Raw genomic sequence first — 20,172 nt, 5'->3', positions numbered from 1 at the left:
AATTCAGAACTTTTCCCACTAAGTCAGGACCACCAGTTCCAAAAGTTCCCGATTTGGAGCAACATATTGAACTCTTATCTCTGCCAAAAAACATGTCCGCCTCTGCTAAGAACAACGAGCACGAGAAGGCTCCCATCTATCTTCAACAGACAAGGGAACATTGATTAAATCAAAAATCCCAACGTGTTCACTAACTCCCACCAGGGGAACAGTGGCAGGATCACATCAATGACACATCTGTCTGGCCAATATGACGCTATATAAAAGATAATTTAAGAAATACAAAGTAAAGTAGTGCAAAGTTCATTTGAACGAGAACCATTAAACTCAAAGAGGTTTGCTCTCACGTAGCTCAAAGACAAACAGACGAACTGTGTTGACAAGGACAACAGATTGAAAATGTCAGGCCACGAAAAACATTTTCGGGTTTTACTCCGTTAAAAGTGCGAGGACATAGAAGGTCAAGGTAACTGATAAAACTCTCTTGTCGACATTAACTTTTAATAGAGGAGAGGTTTTTGGGATTCATATCAAAGCTCCCTGCTGCTTCATCTCACAGGAACAGAACAAAGGCGCAAGAATTAGCCAGATAGTAACAGAGTTGGACAAATTATAATAAGCTATGCTCGTTTATTCATTATGGTGCTTGTGAATAAGATGAGCTTCAGAAAGTGTTTATTCAAACTCTATGAAGAAAACATGGCTGACAGGAGACAGACATAAGAAATGTCTAACAGGCTATGCATATCATAGCTCTGCACAGAACACAAGACACGTATATAGATCCATTGTATCACACAAACAAGTGTATTGCAATACAGCTATTTCAAAATATTTTGTACAGAAAAATGTATTTGCTCAAGAAAAAGACAAACGAAATGTGTTTTAACTGGCCTGGAATGACCAGTTAAGGTATTTTATATCCAATTAAAACAAATATATGAACATGGTGTGCAAACAAAAATAAATATCAAAACGGTTATTTACATTTTCACAATTTAGTAAAAGGCATCAGTGGAATAATGGATTTGTTCTGAACACATGTACGGGCTAATCTTGTTTGTCATCAATAAACATCTCAGGTCTTTTCTGTATGCTTACTGGTTGATACTGATGACCTCCAAATGCATTTATTATGACATGCCTCTTGAATATGTTATACAGACGAGCAATGTTTGATGTTGTGGTTTATCCTTTTTGTTAGAATTCAGCTACAATGAGAGTAACAGGAGGGAAGGAGGGAAGGAGGCAAGGAGGCAAGGAGGGAAAATAAAGGGCAGCGAGACACTTTTCACATGCACAGGAAAAAAAGACAGAGAAAGAAATAAGAACAATTCTCATGGACAATTAAAAATGCAAAACTAGAGTCAGTAAACTGCTCAGCAAAGGCAGCGATGAATCTCCGGGACAGGAGGAACAAGTCCAACTGTAGATTTAGAGGAATCTTATCCGGAAGAGGATCCCTGGCGGCACTGCTAGCACTTACAGGAAGTCATTACAAAAAAAAAAAATGGGGCCAAGCCACCCAACAGGTGACCCAGTAATGCCCTTAAGAGTATCCAAAATGAGTTGATTTGGCGGGCACAATGACAACACATGCGGTCTAATCTGTGTCTGTTTCTCTGTCTATGAACAGGTCAAAGTATTGTTCTTCCCGGGTGCAGAGATGGGGCTTTGCAGAGAAGTTATGTCTGCTTCCTAAATGATGGAAGCCTGGAGAACTTTCCAATCATCGCCTGGTCTTAAAAAGTGTAGGCCAGGTAAAAAAAAGCAAATGTAAATATGGAAAGAAACTGTGTCCTGTGAATTTAACTTGAGAGGGCCCTAAAAAGAGAGGTAGTCCAACATGTGGCCCCCGACATTCCTTGAAACAGTAAATGAATGCAGAGAAGGGTGGCTCGAAATGCAAAGTGAGCATCGGCGAGGGTTAGAGGCAGGGTTAAAGCAACTGGTTCCCAAAAGCAGGAGTTTTAACCCAGAGAAAAAAGAAAGGTTGGTCCAGAAAAAACACAAAAAAGCGACAGCTGCTCCGGGAACGAGCCCAGACAGCTCGGTGTACACAAGCTGGAGGTTAGGGCAGGGGAAAGACACGTTAAGGAAGGAAACACAATGGCCGACGTCTCCTTTAATAAATTGGCCTCGGTTGTTTCATGCTGTAGTGGGCCTCTGATGCGGACACATATGCGGACTCAGGAAAGAAATCCTCCTGGAACTCAGCCAGAAACCTATAAGAGAGAGGGCGGGGTGGGGAAGTACAAGAGAGGGATATCGGGTGAGATCTTTTGACCCAAAACGCATTCAGAAGGCCTCTCTGTTCACATAAAATATTCAACATAAGCGATTTCTCACAATAAGCTTACACGAAGCAATGACAGGACAGCATCTCAAATGTCACGTCCCTGTTCACTTCCACTTCCTAGATATCCCTGGATCATTCACATAAATCCCAGACCCCCTGGCCTCTGCCCGGGGTATATACATGTCGGACACAAAGCCCCCTCATCCGTCCCTATACCACCACCAGAGGACCAATGGCTATGACAGGAAGGAAGAGGACAGGAGAATGACTGACAGTCAGCGAGGGAAGAGTGAAAAATCCCCCCCCCCCCTCCGCCTCCTCCCATCTAATCAGTAGCAGGGAAAACTAATCCGGAATCTTCTTAGTATCCGCTACTCGGCCAAATCCTCTAAATCTTGCCATCTCATTTTAGCTCCACCGGCCCTCCTAATCTCAATGCAAACAAATTATCCTCATCAGAACATTTAAGAACGCTTTGACAACGAATAACAAAACAACTAATGGAACAATAAGGGGAATATATGAGGGCTCTACAGTCAACTAATCTAAGGTGAGGAGGAAATTCAAGCCTGATTCTTCACTTGAAATGAAAAAAAGTTGATTTATTGGAAAGCATTGAACATTTTTTTATCCAATATTCAATTTTTTTGTGCCTTAGTTTAGGCTTGTGCCAATCTTTATTGCCGTTAGATAAGTAATAACACAAGGCAAGCCGCTTTAGGCCTACACATAGTAAATCAGCATAACGTGTGCGTACAAATGTGCACACACACCCAGACTCAATCATAATCACTCTTGGGAGAAAGGGAGAGTGAGAGATCAACTGTAGCCAAATCCCAGAATGCACTGCACTTCAGTCTCTGAGACATCAATCAGTTTTTGCCCGCTCTGCACAATCTGCCGTGAGGTTGATGTCAGAGCAAAAAGGCCTGAAGGCTTTCCCAAAAGACATCAGTATCTTAGTTTGTGCCCAGTGTCCTTCAGAGGCTCCAGCACGGGGAAAATATTAAGCAGTTACCGCGGGTAACACTATCAATACCGCCTGAGCACCTCATCACTGAGCTACAGTGAAGCTGCAAAACTAATTTACTTTTAAGCAACTCACTCCACTTTGCAAGTTATTGTCATTGCCATTTTGCACAATGATATTCTATGAAAGGAAATGTGTCCGTGATTTGCAGTCCAGTGAAGTGAATACAAATACTTTCTTCCCAAACTACAGATGATATACTTAGCCAAGTGAAAAAGTTTTAATGCTGCTGCAAATAACGAGGTGCTTTATATGGTGTGGAGTGGTAGGATCCCGTGTTGACAGAATGGAATACACCTGTGCATCACATATGTCCCTGAATGCTGTAATCATACTGCACACCACTCTCTGACATGAATGCCAGCTCCGGCTATTTCCAGAAGACCACCCCCTGATTTGTATGGCTCTGAGTACTGGGCTCCAGTTTATTTATTTATATACATGTTTCGGTTGAGTAGAATAGAGGTACTTCTGGCCCACAGACTCCCGCTCCGTGGGGAGTTGGGGGGCCGCTCCACAGCACTGCTTGGTGGCAGGAGGCGGTACTGCGTGTGTTTGATTAGAGAACGAGAGGACCTAAATCCCCCAGGTTTGGGACCGGCTGAACTGAAGATCGCTTGGGAGGATTTAAAGATTAGACTCCGACGCTTGTGTAACGCCCACTCATCTCCCTCCCTCCAACACATGCTCTTTCTCACTCCATCCCTGCCTCCCCTCCACCCTCTGCATGTTACTCCTTCTTGCCTTTTTGTTTTTCGGTTTCTGGGTTATTCTTGTGCGTCTATAATCACTTTCTATGGATTCTTTAGTTGCTATTACTTTACTACTGTGGCGCAAGGTAACAGAAATGAGCATAAGGTATAATATGTATTTATCAAGGCTATAACCCTTATCTCCTTGTGAAATGAGAACTTCCTGCAGCTCAACTTTGGCTGTGGTTAATGAGCCGCGGGTTAATAGCAAGGTGCATTTTAAGTCAAAGTGCTTCCTATTTAATGTCTCCTTAGGTGAATGGAGCACCTCGTCGATATAATGAGATATTCTCTGTGGAAATCACACACGATTTTTGGGTGAAATTCCAATATTATGCCTGAATGTTTAAGGGAATAAACTGAAATCCTTTAGGCCTGAGTGAAAGAATTTTAAACCTGTAGTTAATCTCTGTAGACCATTTTAATTGAAAACTTTCTTTCCCTAACATGCCTCGTAAAGTACTCTGAGATGCATTTCATTTGAACACAATAACTACTAACCTTAGAAAGAGCTCCAAATGCTTGACCAGCGCTCGGAGATTCCTCTCAGGGATCTGCATTTTCCCCAAGATTTCCGGAAGCTTCACTGGAAGAAAAGCAAGAAATTGAGCAGGAATTAAATCAAAAACATAAAATAAGAGGAAGATTAGTCCCTGCTCCACATTTAAACCACTGAAATCACCTGCCAAAAGTGAACCGGTGAGAGAAAAATGAGAAACTAACCAAAGAGACGCAGGAGGTGCTGGGCTCCGTACAGGTATGAAGGTGGGGGGGGCTGGTCTTGCAGAGGGTAGTTATCTGGAGTCAGCTTCCAACTTAGTACCTGTACACAGAAGCAGGAACATTTAGGTTTTACACGTTTACATTGAAATCCCTACACAGTTCTGAACGGACTACATTTAAAGGTTACAATCAATGTTTAATATGTTGTTCCATATGCATGTATGAATAAATAACCATACACACAAGGACCATTTTTACATCCTGGGTATTTGACTGAAGTCGTTGTCTCTCTAACTATCCAGGAGTCCTTGGGCGAGATGTTGCTTCCCTTCCAGTTATCAGTATGTTCATCACACACACACACACACAATTTGATCACCTCATTAAGCTCATTGTTCCTCCGGCTCTCAAGGCCATAGAAAGGCCCACTGCGCTCTTTGCTTGGCGTCGAGGGCAACGGGGAGGATGAGCCACTGTGCACTGGGGTTTCTGGGTAAAGAGAAAGTACAGTTCAACTTTTAGAAGTGTTGCCTATCACTGCTGAAATGTAGACTTCAAAATAGATCCCATGAGGCTACAAAAAGTTTTGAGAGTTCTTCTCTGAGGAGTATAATTAAGGATGAGTGTGTGAGGAAAGAAGAAGGGCAGCGCCATCTACTGGGGAAATCTCGTTACTACAATTAGGTTTTACTTTACTGTAAGCTGTTACAACACAGGTGTAGCAAATAACGGCAAGATGGAGCGTTAGGGTTATTAATTGCACTAAAGTGTTAGAAAAGTCCACATGGCTCTTTTTACAGTTACAGTATCATCATAATAAGCTTTTATTTGAATTGATATTGTCTTTTATGGAGTGTCCTCTTACTTCTGTCGAGGTTAAGGAAGAACTTTGGCTGGGATGAGGTGTCGACCAGTCGGCGTTTGAGCTGCGGGGATGCTGTGGCACTGCCTCCACCTGGATCATTACATTAAATGTATTAATAAACAGAATGCATCAACAGCTCACAAGTGTAGTCAGTGTTTCAATACGCTTCACACACACACATCGATTACTGAGAGAAAAGTGTTTAAGAAGAGATATAATTGGATCATTTTGAAATGAGAGCATAAGTAATAAGGGATCACCTCCACTGCTTCCTTCGGCTGGCCGGTCTCCTCCAGACGTGTTCCTGGTGGAGCGTCTGAGGGACTGAGACTGGAAGGAGATGCAGTCCATGTCAGGGTGGCGCCTGCGCTTCGGGGTGGGGGCTGGGGCGGTGGGCGTGGAAGCAGATATGTCGCTCAGTGCTGGTTGGCTGTCTGTGGACTGGGGGGTGGGCGGGTTGTGCCCCAACGGGCTGGGGCTGCGCTCTCTTTGGGCGCTTTAAACATAACGGGGGAAAAAAAGGCCTAAAGTTGAATGTTGGTGTATAACATTCACATTCAGTACGTCACATCCAAAGAGTGTTACAAACTACATTCACGATGGCACACTTACTTGCTGGAGCAGGGGGAGCTTTCATTGACGGCCAGGAAGAGTCTGGAGGAGCTGACCTTTTTGAACTGAGCTTGTTCACACGGGTAGAGGAGGATCATGGGTAAGGTGAAGTCAAACGTGATCCTCAAGCCGTCGACCATCTCCTTACACAGCTCCTCGCTTTAAAACAAAGAACGAGTTCATAATCATTCATGCATTCTGAGCTGGGTCTGAAGCAAAGATTCAGTTCATAATTAAAAAATAACATGTTTACAACATATACCGTAATTTTCGGACTATAAGGCGCACCTGAATCTAAGCCGCAGCAGCTAAATTGAATGATGTGTACATATATAAGCCGCACTGGACTATAAGCCGCAGGTGTTTTAATGTTTCATTACCATATGTAAGGGTTCGTGCACAGAGGGGATTGTCGGGAAAGAGATGGCTGTTTGAGGAAGCTCCCATTTATTAACATTTCAACAAACAACTTGCATATTTGCATAACGTATTCAAGTGTTAGCATTTAGTGCAATAGTAGCTACAGAACATGTGCTGTGTAAACTGTACTGTATCACATAGCGTTTCAGACACACACACTTTTCAACTTTCAAACTTAAACGGTGCGCTCCCAGCGCACGTACCAGCAGTGATCTACAGCAGTGGTTTTCAACCAGTGGTACGGGGACAAACTGTCTCGCTCTCGTAATGTCTGTCTGTCTTGCTCTCGTTCTGTCTCTCGTACCACTCTCGGTTCCACTTTTACTTTTGCGCGCTACCTGTCTCACTCTTTTGCGGCCTCCAGCTTTTCCTGCTGGAACCCGCCGCTTAAAGGTGGGGGGCGCGGACCGGCCATAGAGCCCATAGAGTTAAAGGTGGTGGACTATAACCTGTAAAATCCATAGATTTAGGAGGTCCCCTAGTGGCCGTTAGCTGTAAAAATCCATAGATTAGCCGCACCGTTATATAAGCCGCAGCGTCGAAAAATGGGAAAAAAGGCGGGGCTTATAGTCCGAAAATTACGGTAAGTAGATTCTCACCTCTTTTCTGGAGGTACAGGCTGTGGGCTGCTGCTCTGTGTGGCGTTCTGCTGACGCCGGTATCTCTCGTTGGCCATGAAGGCTTTGTTGATGGCAAAGTGTTTGACGTAAGACTCGAGGATGTGCACGACATTCGTCTGACAAGGAACCATCACCAGCTAGGAGGGAGAAACATGGCCGATTATTGACAAGTCAAATCAATGTATCCAAACTGCCCACAGGATGTACAAATAAGAAAATATAAACAATTCAAGTACCTTCTTTCTCTTGTTAATGTAAAAGCAGTCATCCTCCAGTTTCTTCTTCAGGATATCAGGGATGCTGATGTCAACATGGATAATCTTTTCCTCACATTCTCTTTTAACATTAATGTCTGGCTCAACCCTCTGAAAAAAATGCAATATAACCATCAGGTAAATGGTTAATAGAAACTAAGAGGATATACAGAAGTATTGGTTATTCAAACCCTTTTTGGTTCATTAGCCAATTTGCACAAAAAAAAATGGTTGCTAAACTGCGAGTTTCTCCAGATAATAGCATCAACTAAAGGCCTACATTCCAAATGTTGGGTGTATGTTCGAGATGGGAACCGAAATGTTCCCCTTTACCATTTTGTCAGTATCCTCAGAGAAGGTGCTGTCCCCGCTATTTGAAGATTCAGTGTCTGAGTCGTCCCCGTCACTGCTGTCTGTAGACGAAAGCAGACCTGAGACAGAGAAATACGGAGAAGGATTAATTTGATTGCTAAGGGAGACTGGGAGCAAAACAGAGAAGTCATCTTACATGCGTCGTCACTGTCGTCCTCCTTAGGAAGAATTTTGAGAGAGGAGGATTTGGTACCAGATTGACGACGGCGCCTCTTCGCCCATCCCTTTTTCTTCCTGTCCAAAAGGAAAAAAAAAACCATCTTTATCAGTCTTGTCTAAAAACAAACAACCTAAGATCAAATCAGAAACAATGTGAACACTGATCTGCAGGAGCATGCAGTTCACTGAACTTATTTAAGTTACAAGTGTCCAGACTTTTTTATAGCTTGATAATCACAAGCTCTCTAGTAAGAGTACATGATTCACATACAAGAGTATACTAATGGTTATATTGTGATGGTGTTATGACTGAATGAACATAATATGAACTTACATGCGACCTAGAGCTTTGCGAGCCAGTTTATGTTGCAATTTACGGTTTTCCTCTGAGTCCCTTAGGACATGATCCTCAGCAGCCCACCGATCCCAGCTACCCAAACACACACAAGTTAAAAATCACACAGACCTGCATGGTTTAAGTGTTTCACAGCTATTATCTCACAAGTTGATGAACATGACATTTGGCAACGATAAACACTACAATGAGTATGATATATTTAAGTAGGTGGGTGGCTGTGACTGCATGTTTATTTAATATGAATTCAAGCAAGACATTTACCTTCTGCTCCAACCGTTGAAATGAATGAGATACTTTGGGACTCTTATTCCATGTTTATCTGCAATCAAGACATCAATGACCTGTAATGTGAACACAAAACATTACAATATACCCTTCTTCACAACTTTCTTTGGGATGGAACAGTCTTATACTCACAATTCAGCTACTTTCATTACTCAAACACTAAGATTATGTCAGCAGAGGTATGTGCATTCACTAAAATACTGTCCTGTGTAATTCCATGTTTTCAGACTCTAAAGTGTCTGTTACTTGCATTTCAGCCGGAGATATCTTAGTTTTTGTTGCACTACTTTTCTGCTGCAAGCTTTACATACTTACTTTATCAATCACGAACAGTGGAGATTCATAATTTAACTAAGCATCAATTATACCAACTTCGATTATCAATAAGAGAACAGAGCATTCATTTCTACATTTGGTTTTAGCTAACGTTACATTATGCTGCAAACAGATGAATGTAGGAGATACTTGGACATTGCTATTACATTGTACTGTAGTTCTTTAAACAAGTATATGCTTTTTAAGATTATTGCATCAATGCAACTCAGAAAATGCGCAGTTAAACAACAGTTAAGGCTAACTGTTAGCTAGCCTCAGTTAGCAAACGACAGGCTATGATGTAAACAAACCCTCTATTAGCATTAGCTTGCGAACTAGCTAGCTGGTGAAAACGACTTGCGAACTTGCACGAATATACCAAAACCTTGGAACCCCAAAAGATGTTTGTCTACTCATGAGCCCATAACATTATACTATAAGCTATCATGTTCGGTGTTGATAAAGTTAGCAGGGTAGGTGTGTTGGTTTATTTGGAGTCAGCATTAAAATAACGTCACGTTGGATGATTGCCACCAAGCTACGTAAGTGAAGTCTTTATATATCTGTCTCTTACAAAATAATTGCATTCCTTGGTGATAGCCTGTACTGCAATATAAGCTGTTATCAAGTAGCCTGCTTTGACATTGGCTAAAGTTAAAAGCTACAAAAAAATAACCCTTGTCTTTACGAACATAACTCGGCTAAATCGCACGATAAGAGAAGAAACGTGCAATCAAATGTACCCGGAAACCATGCATTGTATTATGCGGTTTATAAACTGTTAATGTTGTTTTTTGGGGCCTAAGTAGTTGTCACAGATGCATGCATCCCACACCTACATTAACAACCCTTATTTTCCAATATAAAGTATTCGTTTAGACAATAGAGAATATCTTAACTTCTTGCAAAAAGCATTACCTTAGCGTCATACAACACTTTAGCCTTGGACGGGTCGGGTTCAAAGCATAGGATTCTTTCTCCTTTGTGAAATTTAATTCCCCGCGAATTCATTTGTTCATGGCGACGTCGATCTGGACCACCCTATAAACTCCGTAACCCTTTCCTTGCCAAACTGTAAGGGGTCTAAATGTAAAACAGGCGTTGGAGGGATGGCGCTGTTGTGGACAAATGCATGGATCAGCATGGATGAATGCAGTCAATGTGTGCTGCCTTCAATGCATGCTCGTAATTGTCATTGCTTCAGCTTTAAGGAGCTGGGCTTTTTACATTTCGGATGCCTTGATTTAATTGAAAACTGTTTTTTTGCAATACACATTCAATAAAAACAAACCTGATACTGAACATCACCCAGTCTGTGAATGATCTCAATAACAACACTAGGTTAAAATAAATAAATTAAACTCCTGTTTGCAATCATTCAATTTCACAACATCTCATATAACACTGAAGGCAGCACAATAAACGCAATTTACCAAAAATAAAATGGTCTCTCATGGACACCGTACTGCTGGTGCGATTTCAATAACTGTCCAGCAGATGTCATTAAAGTTATACAAAACTGAGGGTAGACAGGTAGACTATATAAAGGTAGACACTAACATGTCAATTTAATACAACTTGTCTGTGTTGTGTATGTGATATCATGAATATTAGGTTTCCGAAAGTCCCTTTAATGGCTCCATGTATTTCTATGTACATCCCCCAGACTTATTGTTTCTGAGTTAACATGACCCTTTTTCCTTGAGGCAAAATACAGTGAAATGAAATTCACCATGTCCAAATAATCTAATCTTGCTCTATTGGAACAATATGGTGGCGCTACAGCGTGGGGATGTTTAAATGTTCGGCCAGAAACACATGCAATCTTAGGTTGGATAAATATGTTGCTTGAGATGTTTTCAGTTTAATTACTTAAATACATCTTGTTATTTATTTGTTTGAGTACATCTAAAATAATACTGATGTTAATTGTCTTTGATGGATAAAAATAACCCCTGAATCGCTGGATTAGTGTTTCATATTGCTTATCTGAGTCTACAATTAGTTTGATTCATTTCGTTTTTTTGACCTTGTGGCCCTTTCATTCATTTCTGTCTAACAGAGTTTAAAGGCAGCCAAATGTAAAGTCAAAGATGTTATACTCTCTTAATCTGTGGTATGGGAATATAATATATTTTCAATGATTCACTATTGTTCCATATGACTGTTGTTTTTGGCTTTATACCCAAATGGAGGAGTAATATTGACCCAGTTCAGGGCAACACTGCCTCAGGAGCTGGCTTCTTTCCATAAATGTTTTTTACAAAGTAATGTGAAACACCATGTTTTCTTTCTATAATTCCTGCTTCTGTGTTTTCACTCAGTCTGTGTCTCATTCTTTCCCCAACCCAGACCTGTTTTTAGAAGGGTCGAATCTATCTCAGCTGTTATCAGTGTCATGTCATGCTGTGTTGTGTGTACGTGTGTGAGTGTCATGCGGCGCAGCTTCATAAGCTCCTTTATCAGCCGTCCGGCACCCTCCTCTCCAGACCCCCGCTGTCCCTTTTCATTTCCCCCATACTTTCACACACTGGGCCACACATGCTCCTGCTCTCTTTCTCTCAAACTCTCCTTTACACACACTCACACAGCCATCTCTCTCTTGAATAACTCAACAAGCATCTGTGTAAACAAATGTCTGGAATACAGCCTTGTGCACAGGTGTATAAAGAAAGGCATTGGCTATTAATCCTAACGCTCACTTATTATGTGGCTAATAATAGCACACAGCAGGCTGCACTGATATGTTCATTATTCCCAGAAAGCAAGCTGGATTAATGGGAGACAAGAATTAATATGCCTATTTTCATCCCTTGCTAAATCAAGTCAGCCTGTCTGAGTGCGTGACCTTCTGCCTGTCTGATGATTATGTCTGTCTACTCGCCTAATTACCTTCACGAAATGAGCTTGTTAATTATAGAAGCATATCTTACCCCACATTTTTAATTGCAGAAGCAGCAGGACACAGTTAGTAAGTGGTACACATTGTTTCAGGCAAATGAGGACAAATGCATGCCTTCATAAATGGATTTTGGCTGATCACCCAGGAAGTCATTTACAGTGTAACAATGAAGAAGAGGACAAATAGGGGTCTTAAGTTGACTTTCTAAATGCAACTCATCTGTATAGTTAAAAGTAAACTCCAAGTGCTTCAGAATATAATTTTTGATATGTAAATGGTTAATAAACTGAATACAGTATGCAAGCACTGGTCTTACATTTTCTGATCCCCCTTTGACAATTGACTAGCGGTACCGGTCGGCCGGTCGAGTTTCCCGGGCGGATTTTTAGTCCCAGTCCGCCCTGCCCCTCCCACACTCTTGCACACACACACTCTTCTCACTCCAGTCTGGGAATGACCAGCGTGCAGAGGAACACACTGAGAGGGAAAGGAGACTTTCCACTTTGCGCAGCGTCTGCAGCCAGATGCTGCACATTCCTGCTCCTTACCAGCGTGTACTTTGACTTGTTTTTCTGATGGGGAAGCACTAAACTCTTTTAGTTGTAGGGGGGCATCTTTGAGCAGGAGATCCAACATAATGTCTGCCGCTCAAGGACTCCTCAACAGCGTCTTCTCCTGCTCCTCTCCTGCCTCCAAAGCCATTACCAAACGGAGGCTACGCCAAACCCGGAGCCTGGACCCGGCTATCATACGACACTGTGACACCGCGACGGAGGGAATAATAGCCGCAGATTTCTCCAGAGTTCTGGACACAGGTGCTTCCTCGGAGCGCTTGGATGTGAAACCGGCTTTACGCACGAGGATTCCGACACTTAAAGAGCCCATTACGCCGTCCATATCCTCTCCCTCCATACCTTTGGATGTTTCCCCATCTTCAAACTTCCATTTTGACTATGATATAGTGAAGCGCCCCAAAAGGAATACTGCGGGGGATTTACCGTTTCTGGTGAGGGGGCCCGGTTCGACACCAACCGGGAGCACCGGCACACTGTTCTCCCCGCGGAGGTGGCTTCAGAGGAAGGTGCAGCAGCCCAGCTCTCACGCTTACGTGGTGTGGAAATCAGAGGTAATGTTTTAAAAGTTTTACAGAGCAGTGCAAACGTTGTGGTCTTGCAGTCGTCCTGCAGGAAAAGTGTATTTTCCTCTATGGACTCCAGGCCTTATTATTGTTGGAAAACTTATACTACAAAGGTGTCAGTATAGAAAAGTGACTAACATGAATGTATAGGTTCAACTCCCTTGATAGTGTAAACCAAGTCTATATCGCAGCTCCAGGAAATAATAAAAACAATCAGCAGACTTTGTTTATTTCTGCTAGAAGTCCTGCCAGAAGACACATCTGCTGCTCTGTTTTAACACAGCCAGACTCTAAAAAAGCATGTTCTATTCTTGTACTCCATCTGGAATTCCACTGTATCAAATCAGACATCATTACTTCAGGTGCGTGGAGATGGTGGAATTTTAGGGTTTTGAAGAGGGAGTGCTGACCCCTCGCTGACACCTGGAAGCCGTCCAGTATCAAACCACTACAGTTGTCCTGGTCCTGCCCAAGGCCACATGGGTAATTAAAACGGAGAAGGGGCAGAATTGCTTCATGTTTATTACCTGGATTCTTCTTTTCTGTTTTCAGTCCTTTTAACAGTCTCACCTTACACAAAAAGCACTTCTAGGAAATTCTCATACAGATCTGAGGATTAAATAAATCCAACAAAAGTTTGTCCCTCAAAATCCCTTTCTCCCCTCCTACTGTTGCCGTCATTGGGCTTTTGTCTTCATACAGGCTTCAAATTGAGTGTGAAAAAGGGGAAGGCAACGCATGAAATCCTTACCAAAACATACTTGGGCGACTTACTTTTAGCGGGGGGGCTTTATAGGCTGCATAGTTGGCACAGGTCCACATGGACTGGTGAGAAGGTATGATAATTTCCCTGCTGTGTGGACCCTCTCACTCCGCCGTTGTGTTTTGCTTATGTGTACGTGCTGATGTGAGGGACTTAAGGACACATGGCCCGGGACTCGGTTCTCACGGCTGCTAGTGGTCACTGGGTCAAAACCATGCGGCCCTCAAACAGCTATCCCATAATTTCCTGGTACAAAAAGCAGCTTCACACTCTCCTCTTCACTTCATTACAGTGTGCTTCTCTTTCTCTCTCTCTCTCTCACACACACACACACACACACACACACACACACACACACACACACACACACACACACACACACACACACACACACACACACACACACACACACACACACACACACACACACACACACACACACACACACACACACACACACACACACACACACACACACACACACACACACGCATCAACCTACCTCTCTTCCTCTCTGAGATGTCAAGGAGTTTCCCACCGCTGCAGCTCTATTTTCCATGTCGTACCCCCCTGCTACGGCCCACAGGGGATAACATGAGGCCATCAGTTTGGAGTCATTAGCACAATCTGGACCACAAAGTTACTGCACCTCAGAGTATTTGTAAAAATACCGAGCCAAGAAGTGTTGCTGGTCTGCTGAGGGGTTTCACACACGGTTGGGTGTGAAGTTAAACCCCAAAATGAAGTGAAAACAAAGACTTTATGATCGGAATGTAGCAGATTTTAGAGATTTATTTCGCACTGTTCTTAAAATTAAGTAAAGTAATTTGTCTTGAATGAATGAAGGTGGTGATATTATGATTTTAGATTCTGCAAGTTCATTGTCATAGCATCCTGACAAAAATGCAAGCCAATGGTAGCCGATATGTATGCAATCCTCTATAGTTGTAATAGATGTTCTGGAAATGCAATACTGAATTTGTATATTAAAAGGGATCACTTTTTAAATGTCAAAATTAGACCAAAGCAGCTTTAAAAAAACGTTTTGAGCCAATTCCTTGGAACTTGGGCCTTTTAGCCTTGGCAGAACATTTACATACCCCAAAAGCATAATAGGGCCCCTTTAATTGCATCAAAATACAGTAGACGAGCTCTACCAGTAGCTAGAAGGTCCCTTTTGCTATGTGTGTGTGTGTGTGTGAGTGTGAGTGTGAGTGTGAGTGTGAGTGTGAGTGTGAGTGTGAGTGTGTGTGTGTGTGTGTGTGTGTGTGTGTGTGTGTGTGTGTGTGTGTGTGTGTGTGTGTGTGTGTGTGTGTGTGTGTATGCGTAAGTGTAAATGTGTGTGTGGCAACCTGTGCAGTTTTGTCTCGTGCTATGCCTTTTTAAGGAGGGAGACATGAGCAGAGACGCAGATGGAGGGGGAAGAGACGAAGTAGAGATGTGATAGTTTATACAAAAAGCAGCAACTGACAGTTTTACTGGCCATGATTGCATAATCGACCATTTTTCCATCGTCGGGTTGTTGGTGTTGAAAGAACAATGACGCAAAAAAAAAAAAACCGCGTTCAGAAAGTACCCTGTGTGTTATTACAGCCAGTGGTTTCTTCTTGAGAAGTGATTGAGTTGGACATCAAATCAGCATGTTCTTGCAGAATAGCTCAACTATAAAAACAGTGAAGGTTCTTACAGAGTGGATTCAGCATGTGAAACACAAGCTGAATGGTCCTTTTGCGTTTTCTTGCTCACATACACTCACACACTGAGGCAGAGAGGAAACAGTGGTCGGCTAATTTAATCCTGGTTGTTTATGGGGTGCCAGAATGTTGACTTTGTACGGTTTATTTTTAGATCCACTTACCCTAATGCTTTAGTAAGTGAAGAAAATCATTCCTAAAAAAAACTTGCTACTAATTTGATAACAGAGGAATTTAGACGGGGTTCACGGAGGTCAGGGATTTGACTTCTTGCCATGTATTTGACATGCATTCATAATCACAATCAGATCTAATAACACATAGTGGAGTTGGAGGAAAAGTGGTGGAAAGAAGAAAAAGTGTCTGCTTTTTTTGGCCTCTCCAGTAATCTCATCAAGTAAGGTAATGTTAGCCGTAAAAGCTAAAGAGCTGCTATTAGTGTTCATAATCCTCGAGCTGATCTGTTTTGATTGGTTTAGTGACACCCAAGATGGTGGTGGTTATTTCAGAGTCATACAGAGCAAAACCCCTCTGTTCTATTAGCTCTGTGTCTAAACCCCGATCCTGACATTAGGGAATTTAGGAGATTACCGATTTCTATTTAAATGAATTATAAGTGAGACGGTTTGTTTGACATCAGAGCAGCCAAACTCTCTCCCATAAAAAAAGCCTTTGAGGTGGCGAGACAACACCAAATTATGAGTGTTTATTAAAGTGCCACTATTTGAATGCAGTCACTGACAAGTTGTTACCATTCTTTCAATTCTCTAGATGCCCCCATGCTGATTTATGTTTATGTGTCATTGCCAAACCACGTCAGAGTAGTCAGAGCTCGGAGAAACACACTTTGAGATTTGGTCACATTTGCTTACTTAAGATCCCCAAATATGTTTTTTTAAACCATGGAAGCGTCACTGCCTACATAGAAACGTTGGTGGGTCATTCACTCCAACTTTTCAACATTCACTGGCTGGATTGGTATAACATGTAAAACAGATATTCATGAACCAGAGAAGATGGACCCAAAGGACTCCACTGACGAGGTCAATAATGTTTCAGGTAACACTCAAAAAACAACTGAAGAAATAGGCAATATTGACCACATTCTCCAATGTTCATAACTATCTCTACAATCCACAATCAATTGGAGACAGTTTGTTGGTTATTGGGTTGCGTTTCCTGAGAAAACCCCCCTTCAAGGTATTTGAAATATCTAATTAAAATAACATCTGTGTTGGAAGTAAAGACATGTTCAGGCTGCAGGCGTAGTGTTTCATTAATGAGAAATCACGCATTCTGATTCCGCCTTCATGTTTTATGAAACATTTCAGCATTAGCTGCTGCACATGACTAATGCTGTGAACTACACATCCCGGGGCGTTGACACGGGCCATGGCTCTCTGCCAGGAGCCAACAGTTGTGCTTTTGACCAGAAAGTCCACATTAAAGTGTTTATAACAATGATAACACATGATCTGACATGATCGTCTCACACATACAGTCCATAATGCATAACAACAATGACAATAAATACTAAATTACAAACACCTTACTCTTCGTCTGGTTCAACGACTGCAAGTAAACCAAACAAAATAGCAATGCAATGGGGATACATTTATCCATCTATTTGAGATTTGGAAATGCAATATCCACATTTTTTATATGTTTCTCTTGTTTGAACTTATGAACCTATCATCTATATATTTCGCCTTTCCTCCCTCATGTCCTCCCTAAGTTTCCTCAAAGAGAGGAGGCTGCGTTGGAGGAACAAGACCTTGATGTTTCGCAATCCGTGGAATGCTTGTCCCAAATTGCACTCAAAAGATATCTCACACTATCATGGACATTTCAGCCAAAGGATTTCACAAATCTAGAGATACAGTTATTTTGTTCGGTGTAATTAAACAGATTCACTGTAGCAAGAGCGCGGGGTGAGTAGATGGATCAAGCAGTCAAATATAGGATATCATCATGTTGTTGCAAGAGCTTCTGTCAAAACACTGGAACCGTGATGGAGCACAGGAGGACTCTCTTGGCTTGCAGCCGGTAGATTCTGATTTGGATCAGTTGTCTCAAATACCCCTTTCACACCTACGCGGTTCCAGGGCCGGTTCGGAGCTGGAGCATCAAAAGCACCGTTTTTTCCTGTTCCCACCGCGGCGGAGCCGCCTCTAAGCTCCGGAATCCGGTTCGTTTCAAGCACCAAAAATACCTCATTCACACCAACGCAACTCCGGTTCAAGCTCTGTGCTAGAGCTTTTCAGGTTCAGAACCGGTTCTTCGGTTTAGCTCCGGCTCTTTTCACACTGCCCAGAGTCCGACTGGTGCTGCGTCATTGCGTCATCGTTTGCGTCATGACGTAACCGTTTGCGTGCCTGCCTCATAAAGCCAAACTGCGCGGAAACCCCTCACAGCTCACACAACAACAACAGTGGCCGATTGTGCTCCAGCTTCCTCTGTACCTCTTCAGAAGACCAGATTCCCAGTAGGTAGCTGGTCTCTTCAGTGGACCACTGCTGCTTGTTAAGTTTCTCCATCGTTGTGTACAAACTGCATAAAACGCCGGCTTTTTGTTGTTGTTCAGGAGTTGATCCCGCCCCTGCCCCCGCCTCGACGTAAGCGTGACGTATGTGGGGCTTTTGCTCTGGCCGGACAATTTTTTGGTGCTTGAAACGAACCGGATTCCGGAGCTAAGAGGCTGCTCCGCTGCGGTGTGAACAGGAAAACCCGTGGCTTTTCAAGCTCCAGCTCCGAACCGGCCCTGAAACACCGTTGGTGTGAATGAGGTAAAAGTTATCGGTCTAGAAAGCAAGCACCGCATACGTCACGCTTACGTCGGAGGCGGGGGCAGGGGCGAGATCAACCTCTAACAACAACAAAAAGCCTAACCCTGTGTAATGTTGTTTTTATAGGCAATAATTTAAGCTTTGTTAGTTCCAGGTTTAATATGTGCAATAAGTTCATTTCAATACGCAAACGATGACGCAATGACGCAGCACCAGTCGGGCTCTGAGCGGTGTGAACAGAGCGGGAGCTGAACCAAAGAACCGGTTCTGAACCAGAAAAGCTCTAGCACGGAGCAAGAACGGGAAAAGCCTTGGTGTGAAAGGGGTAAAAGTCATAGTCTGATCTGGTGGGAGTATTCTTGTCTTTTTATTCAGATGTAAAGATCATATCTGCAGCATAGATCATGCAGGATATGTCACTACAGCACTGGTTCATGGTGGATAGGGAGGTCGCATCTGATGAAAATATACCTTCATTGTTGTAATGTGTGGTTTCTTTCTATATATATTCATAGTTATGATAGATGACCTCCGCAGTGCGTTCTAGTACAGGTCCCCTCCTGGGAGAGGAGAGCATGTGGGTCTGCCTGCGCTGTAGTTTGATTATAGTCCTTATTAAGTTAATGGGCCTGGTTGCTGACTGTAGCTCCTTAAAAGCCCGATTGATTCATGTTTTCAAAGGACCGAGACACTCAAGGTAAATCAAGCACAGAGAGTGATGGGGGCACTCTAAGTTGTACACAGGACGTGTGTTTCTTGGTACGGCTAAAATAAACAAATGACACACCAGAGGAGACAGTGAGAAGCTCACTAGCCTGTAAAGCTAGATCTTAAAGAGGCCCTATTGTGCTTTTGGGGGTTTTCGCCTTTCTTGTCGTGTGTTATAGGTGTTTGTGTGTAAACGGTCTGTAATCCCAAAGATCCTTCCAGAGAGAGTTCTCCAAGACAACTATGAAACTGCAGGGCCAAAACCGACTAAACGATGTCTTTCCTTCAAAAGTGACCATCAGCAAATAATTGACTGATTATCATTTAGCATTTCCAGCAGATAAGGTAATGGTATCTCACTAATCACATCTTTCAAAAGTTACAAGCTTTTACTTAGTTTGTTATGAGATTAAAAAACAAACAGTGCCCTTTCTCTTGTGTTGTGCCATAAAAGACTCAGAAACTCACATAGCAGAGCACAAAAGGCAGTTTAGTCATCTATATGGTACGACATCAACATTTTCTTCCAATGAGATGTAACCTGGACGGCAGACTCCACCATAATGTGTGTGAACAATATGTTAAGCTTCTTCTCAATTGTGCACAGGAACACGATACCTCAAGGGGCAATTTCTTGGACCAGTTTTGCATGATATCCCTCTGAAAAGAACCATATGAAACAGCGGGGCTTGTTTGGCAGTGTTTTGCTTTTGCAATCTCACAACTCCTTTGGGATGTTTTCTCAACAATGAAGGAAAAAAGAGAGCAGTTTGAAATAGAGACGGCTGAAAAGTAAACATTAATTTCCGCAGCCAGAATATCTGTGCCTGGTGCAGATTAAACCTCACAGTGTTGAGTTACTTTTAGTGTGTATTAATGTGTTTTGGTGTGTGTGGGAGAGAGCCAAAGCCAGTGGGTGGATGATCTAATTGTGCACTTCTGAGTCTTCAAGACATGAACGGGCCATCCCCTTGTGTATTTGTGTGTGTGCATTACAGTGACCCCTGTGTCCACTAATGTCCTCTCTAATGTGGTTTGTCACAGGCCAGAGGCAAGGCATGGATAGGATCCCCGCACATCTGCCATGGTGTGTTAGCTTTACAACTTCCCATTTATG

General features: G+C 42.6%; 2 protein-coding genes across 9 annotated transcripts in view; one reads left to right on the top strand and one right to left on the bottom strand.

The window, feature by feature from the left end:
- Positions 1-20,172, bottom strand: part of LOC307034294 (FERM and PDZ domain-containing protein 4-like) — a 382,085-nt gene that overhangs the window by 57,017 nt on the left and 304,896 nt on the right. For 4 of the 6 annotated variants that reach the window (XM_079673061.1, XM_079673056.1, XM_079673057.1 and 1 more), the window contains 12 exons: positions 8,726-8,805; positions 8,441-8,536; positions 8,084-8,181; positions 7,909-8,006; positions 7,558-7,686; positions 7,301-7,458; positions 6,282-6,440; positions 5,930-6,165; positions 5,670-5,759; positions 5,184-5,293; positions 4,805-4,904; positions 4,583-4,667 (listed from right to left, as the gene is read on the bottom strand). In XM_079673061.1, the coding sequence (XP_079529187.1) occupies positions 4,583-4,667; positions 4,805-4,904; positions 5,184-5,293; positions 5,670-5,759; positions 5,930-6,165; positions 6,282-6,440; positions 7,301-7,458; positions 7,558-7,686; positions 7,909-8,006; positions 8,084-8,181; positions 8,441-8,536; positions 8,726-8,805 (1,439 nt within the window). Of the gene's footprint in view, positions 1-4,582; positions 4,668-4,804; positions 4,905-5,183; positions 5,294-5,669; positions 5,760-5,929; positions 6,166-6,281; positions 6,441-7,300; positions 7,459-7,557; positions 7,687-7,908; positions 8,007-8,083; positions 8,182-8,440; positions 8,537-8,725; positions 8,806-8,881; positions 9,575-9,982; positions 10,233-20,172 lie in introns of those variants that run through there. The other 2 variants (XM_079673059.1, XM_079673060.1) reach the window with 2 other exon arrangements.
- LOC307034296 (rho GTPase-activating protein 6-like) overlaps positions 12,427-20,172 on the top strand; it is a 56,354-nt gene continuing 48,608 nt past the window's right edge. For all 3 annotated transcript variants that reach the window (XM_079673064.1, XM_079673063.1, XM_079673062.1), the window contains exon 1: positions 12,427-13,092. In XM_079673064.1, the coding sequence (XP_079529190.1) occupies positions 12,604-13,092 (489 nt within the window). In that variant the 5' untranslated portion in view covers positions 12,427-12,603. The remainder of the gene's footprint in view (positions 13,093-20,172) is intronic.

This window comes from Notothenia rossii (genome assembly GCF_949606895.1).
Source record: "Notothenia rossii genome assembly, chromosome: 3".
In the NCBI taxonomy this organism is placed as follows: domain Eukaryota; kingdom Metazoa; phylum Chordata; class Actinopteri; order Perciformes; family Nototheniidae; genus Notothenia; species Notothenia rossii.
This window is presented reverse-complemented; position numbering and strand designations above follow the sequence as displayed.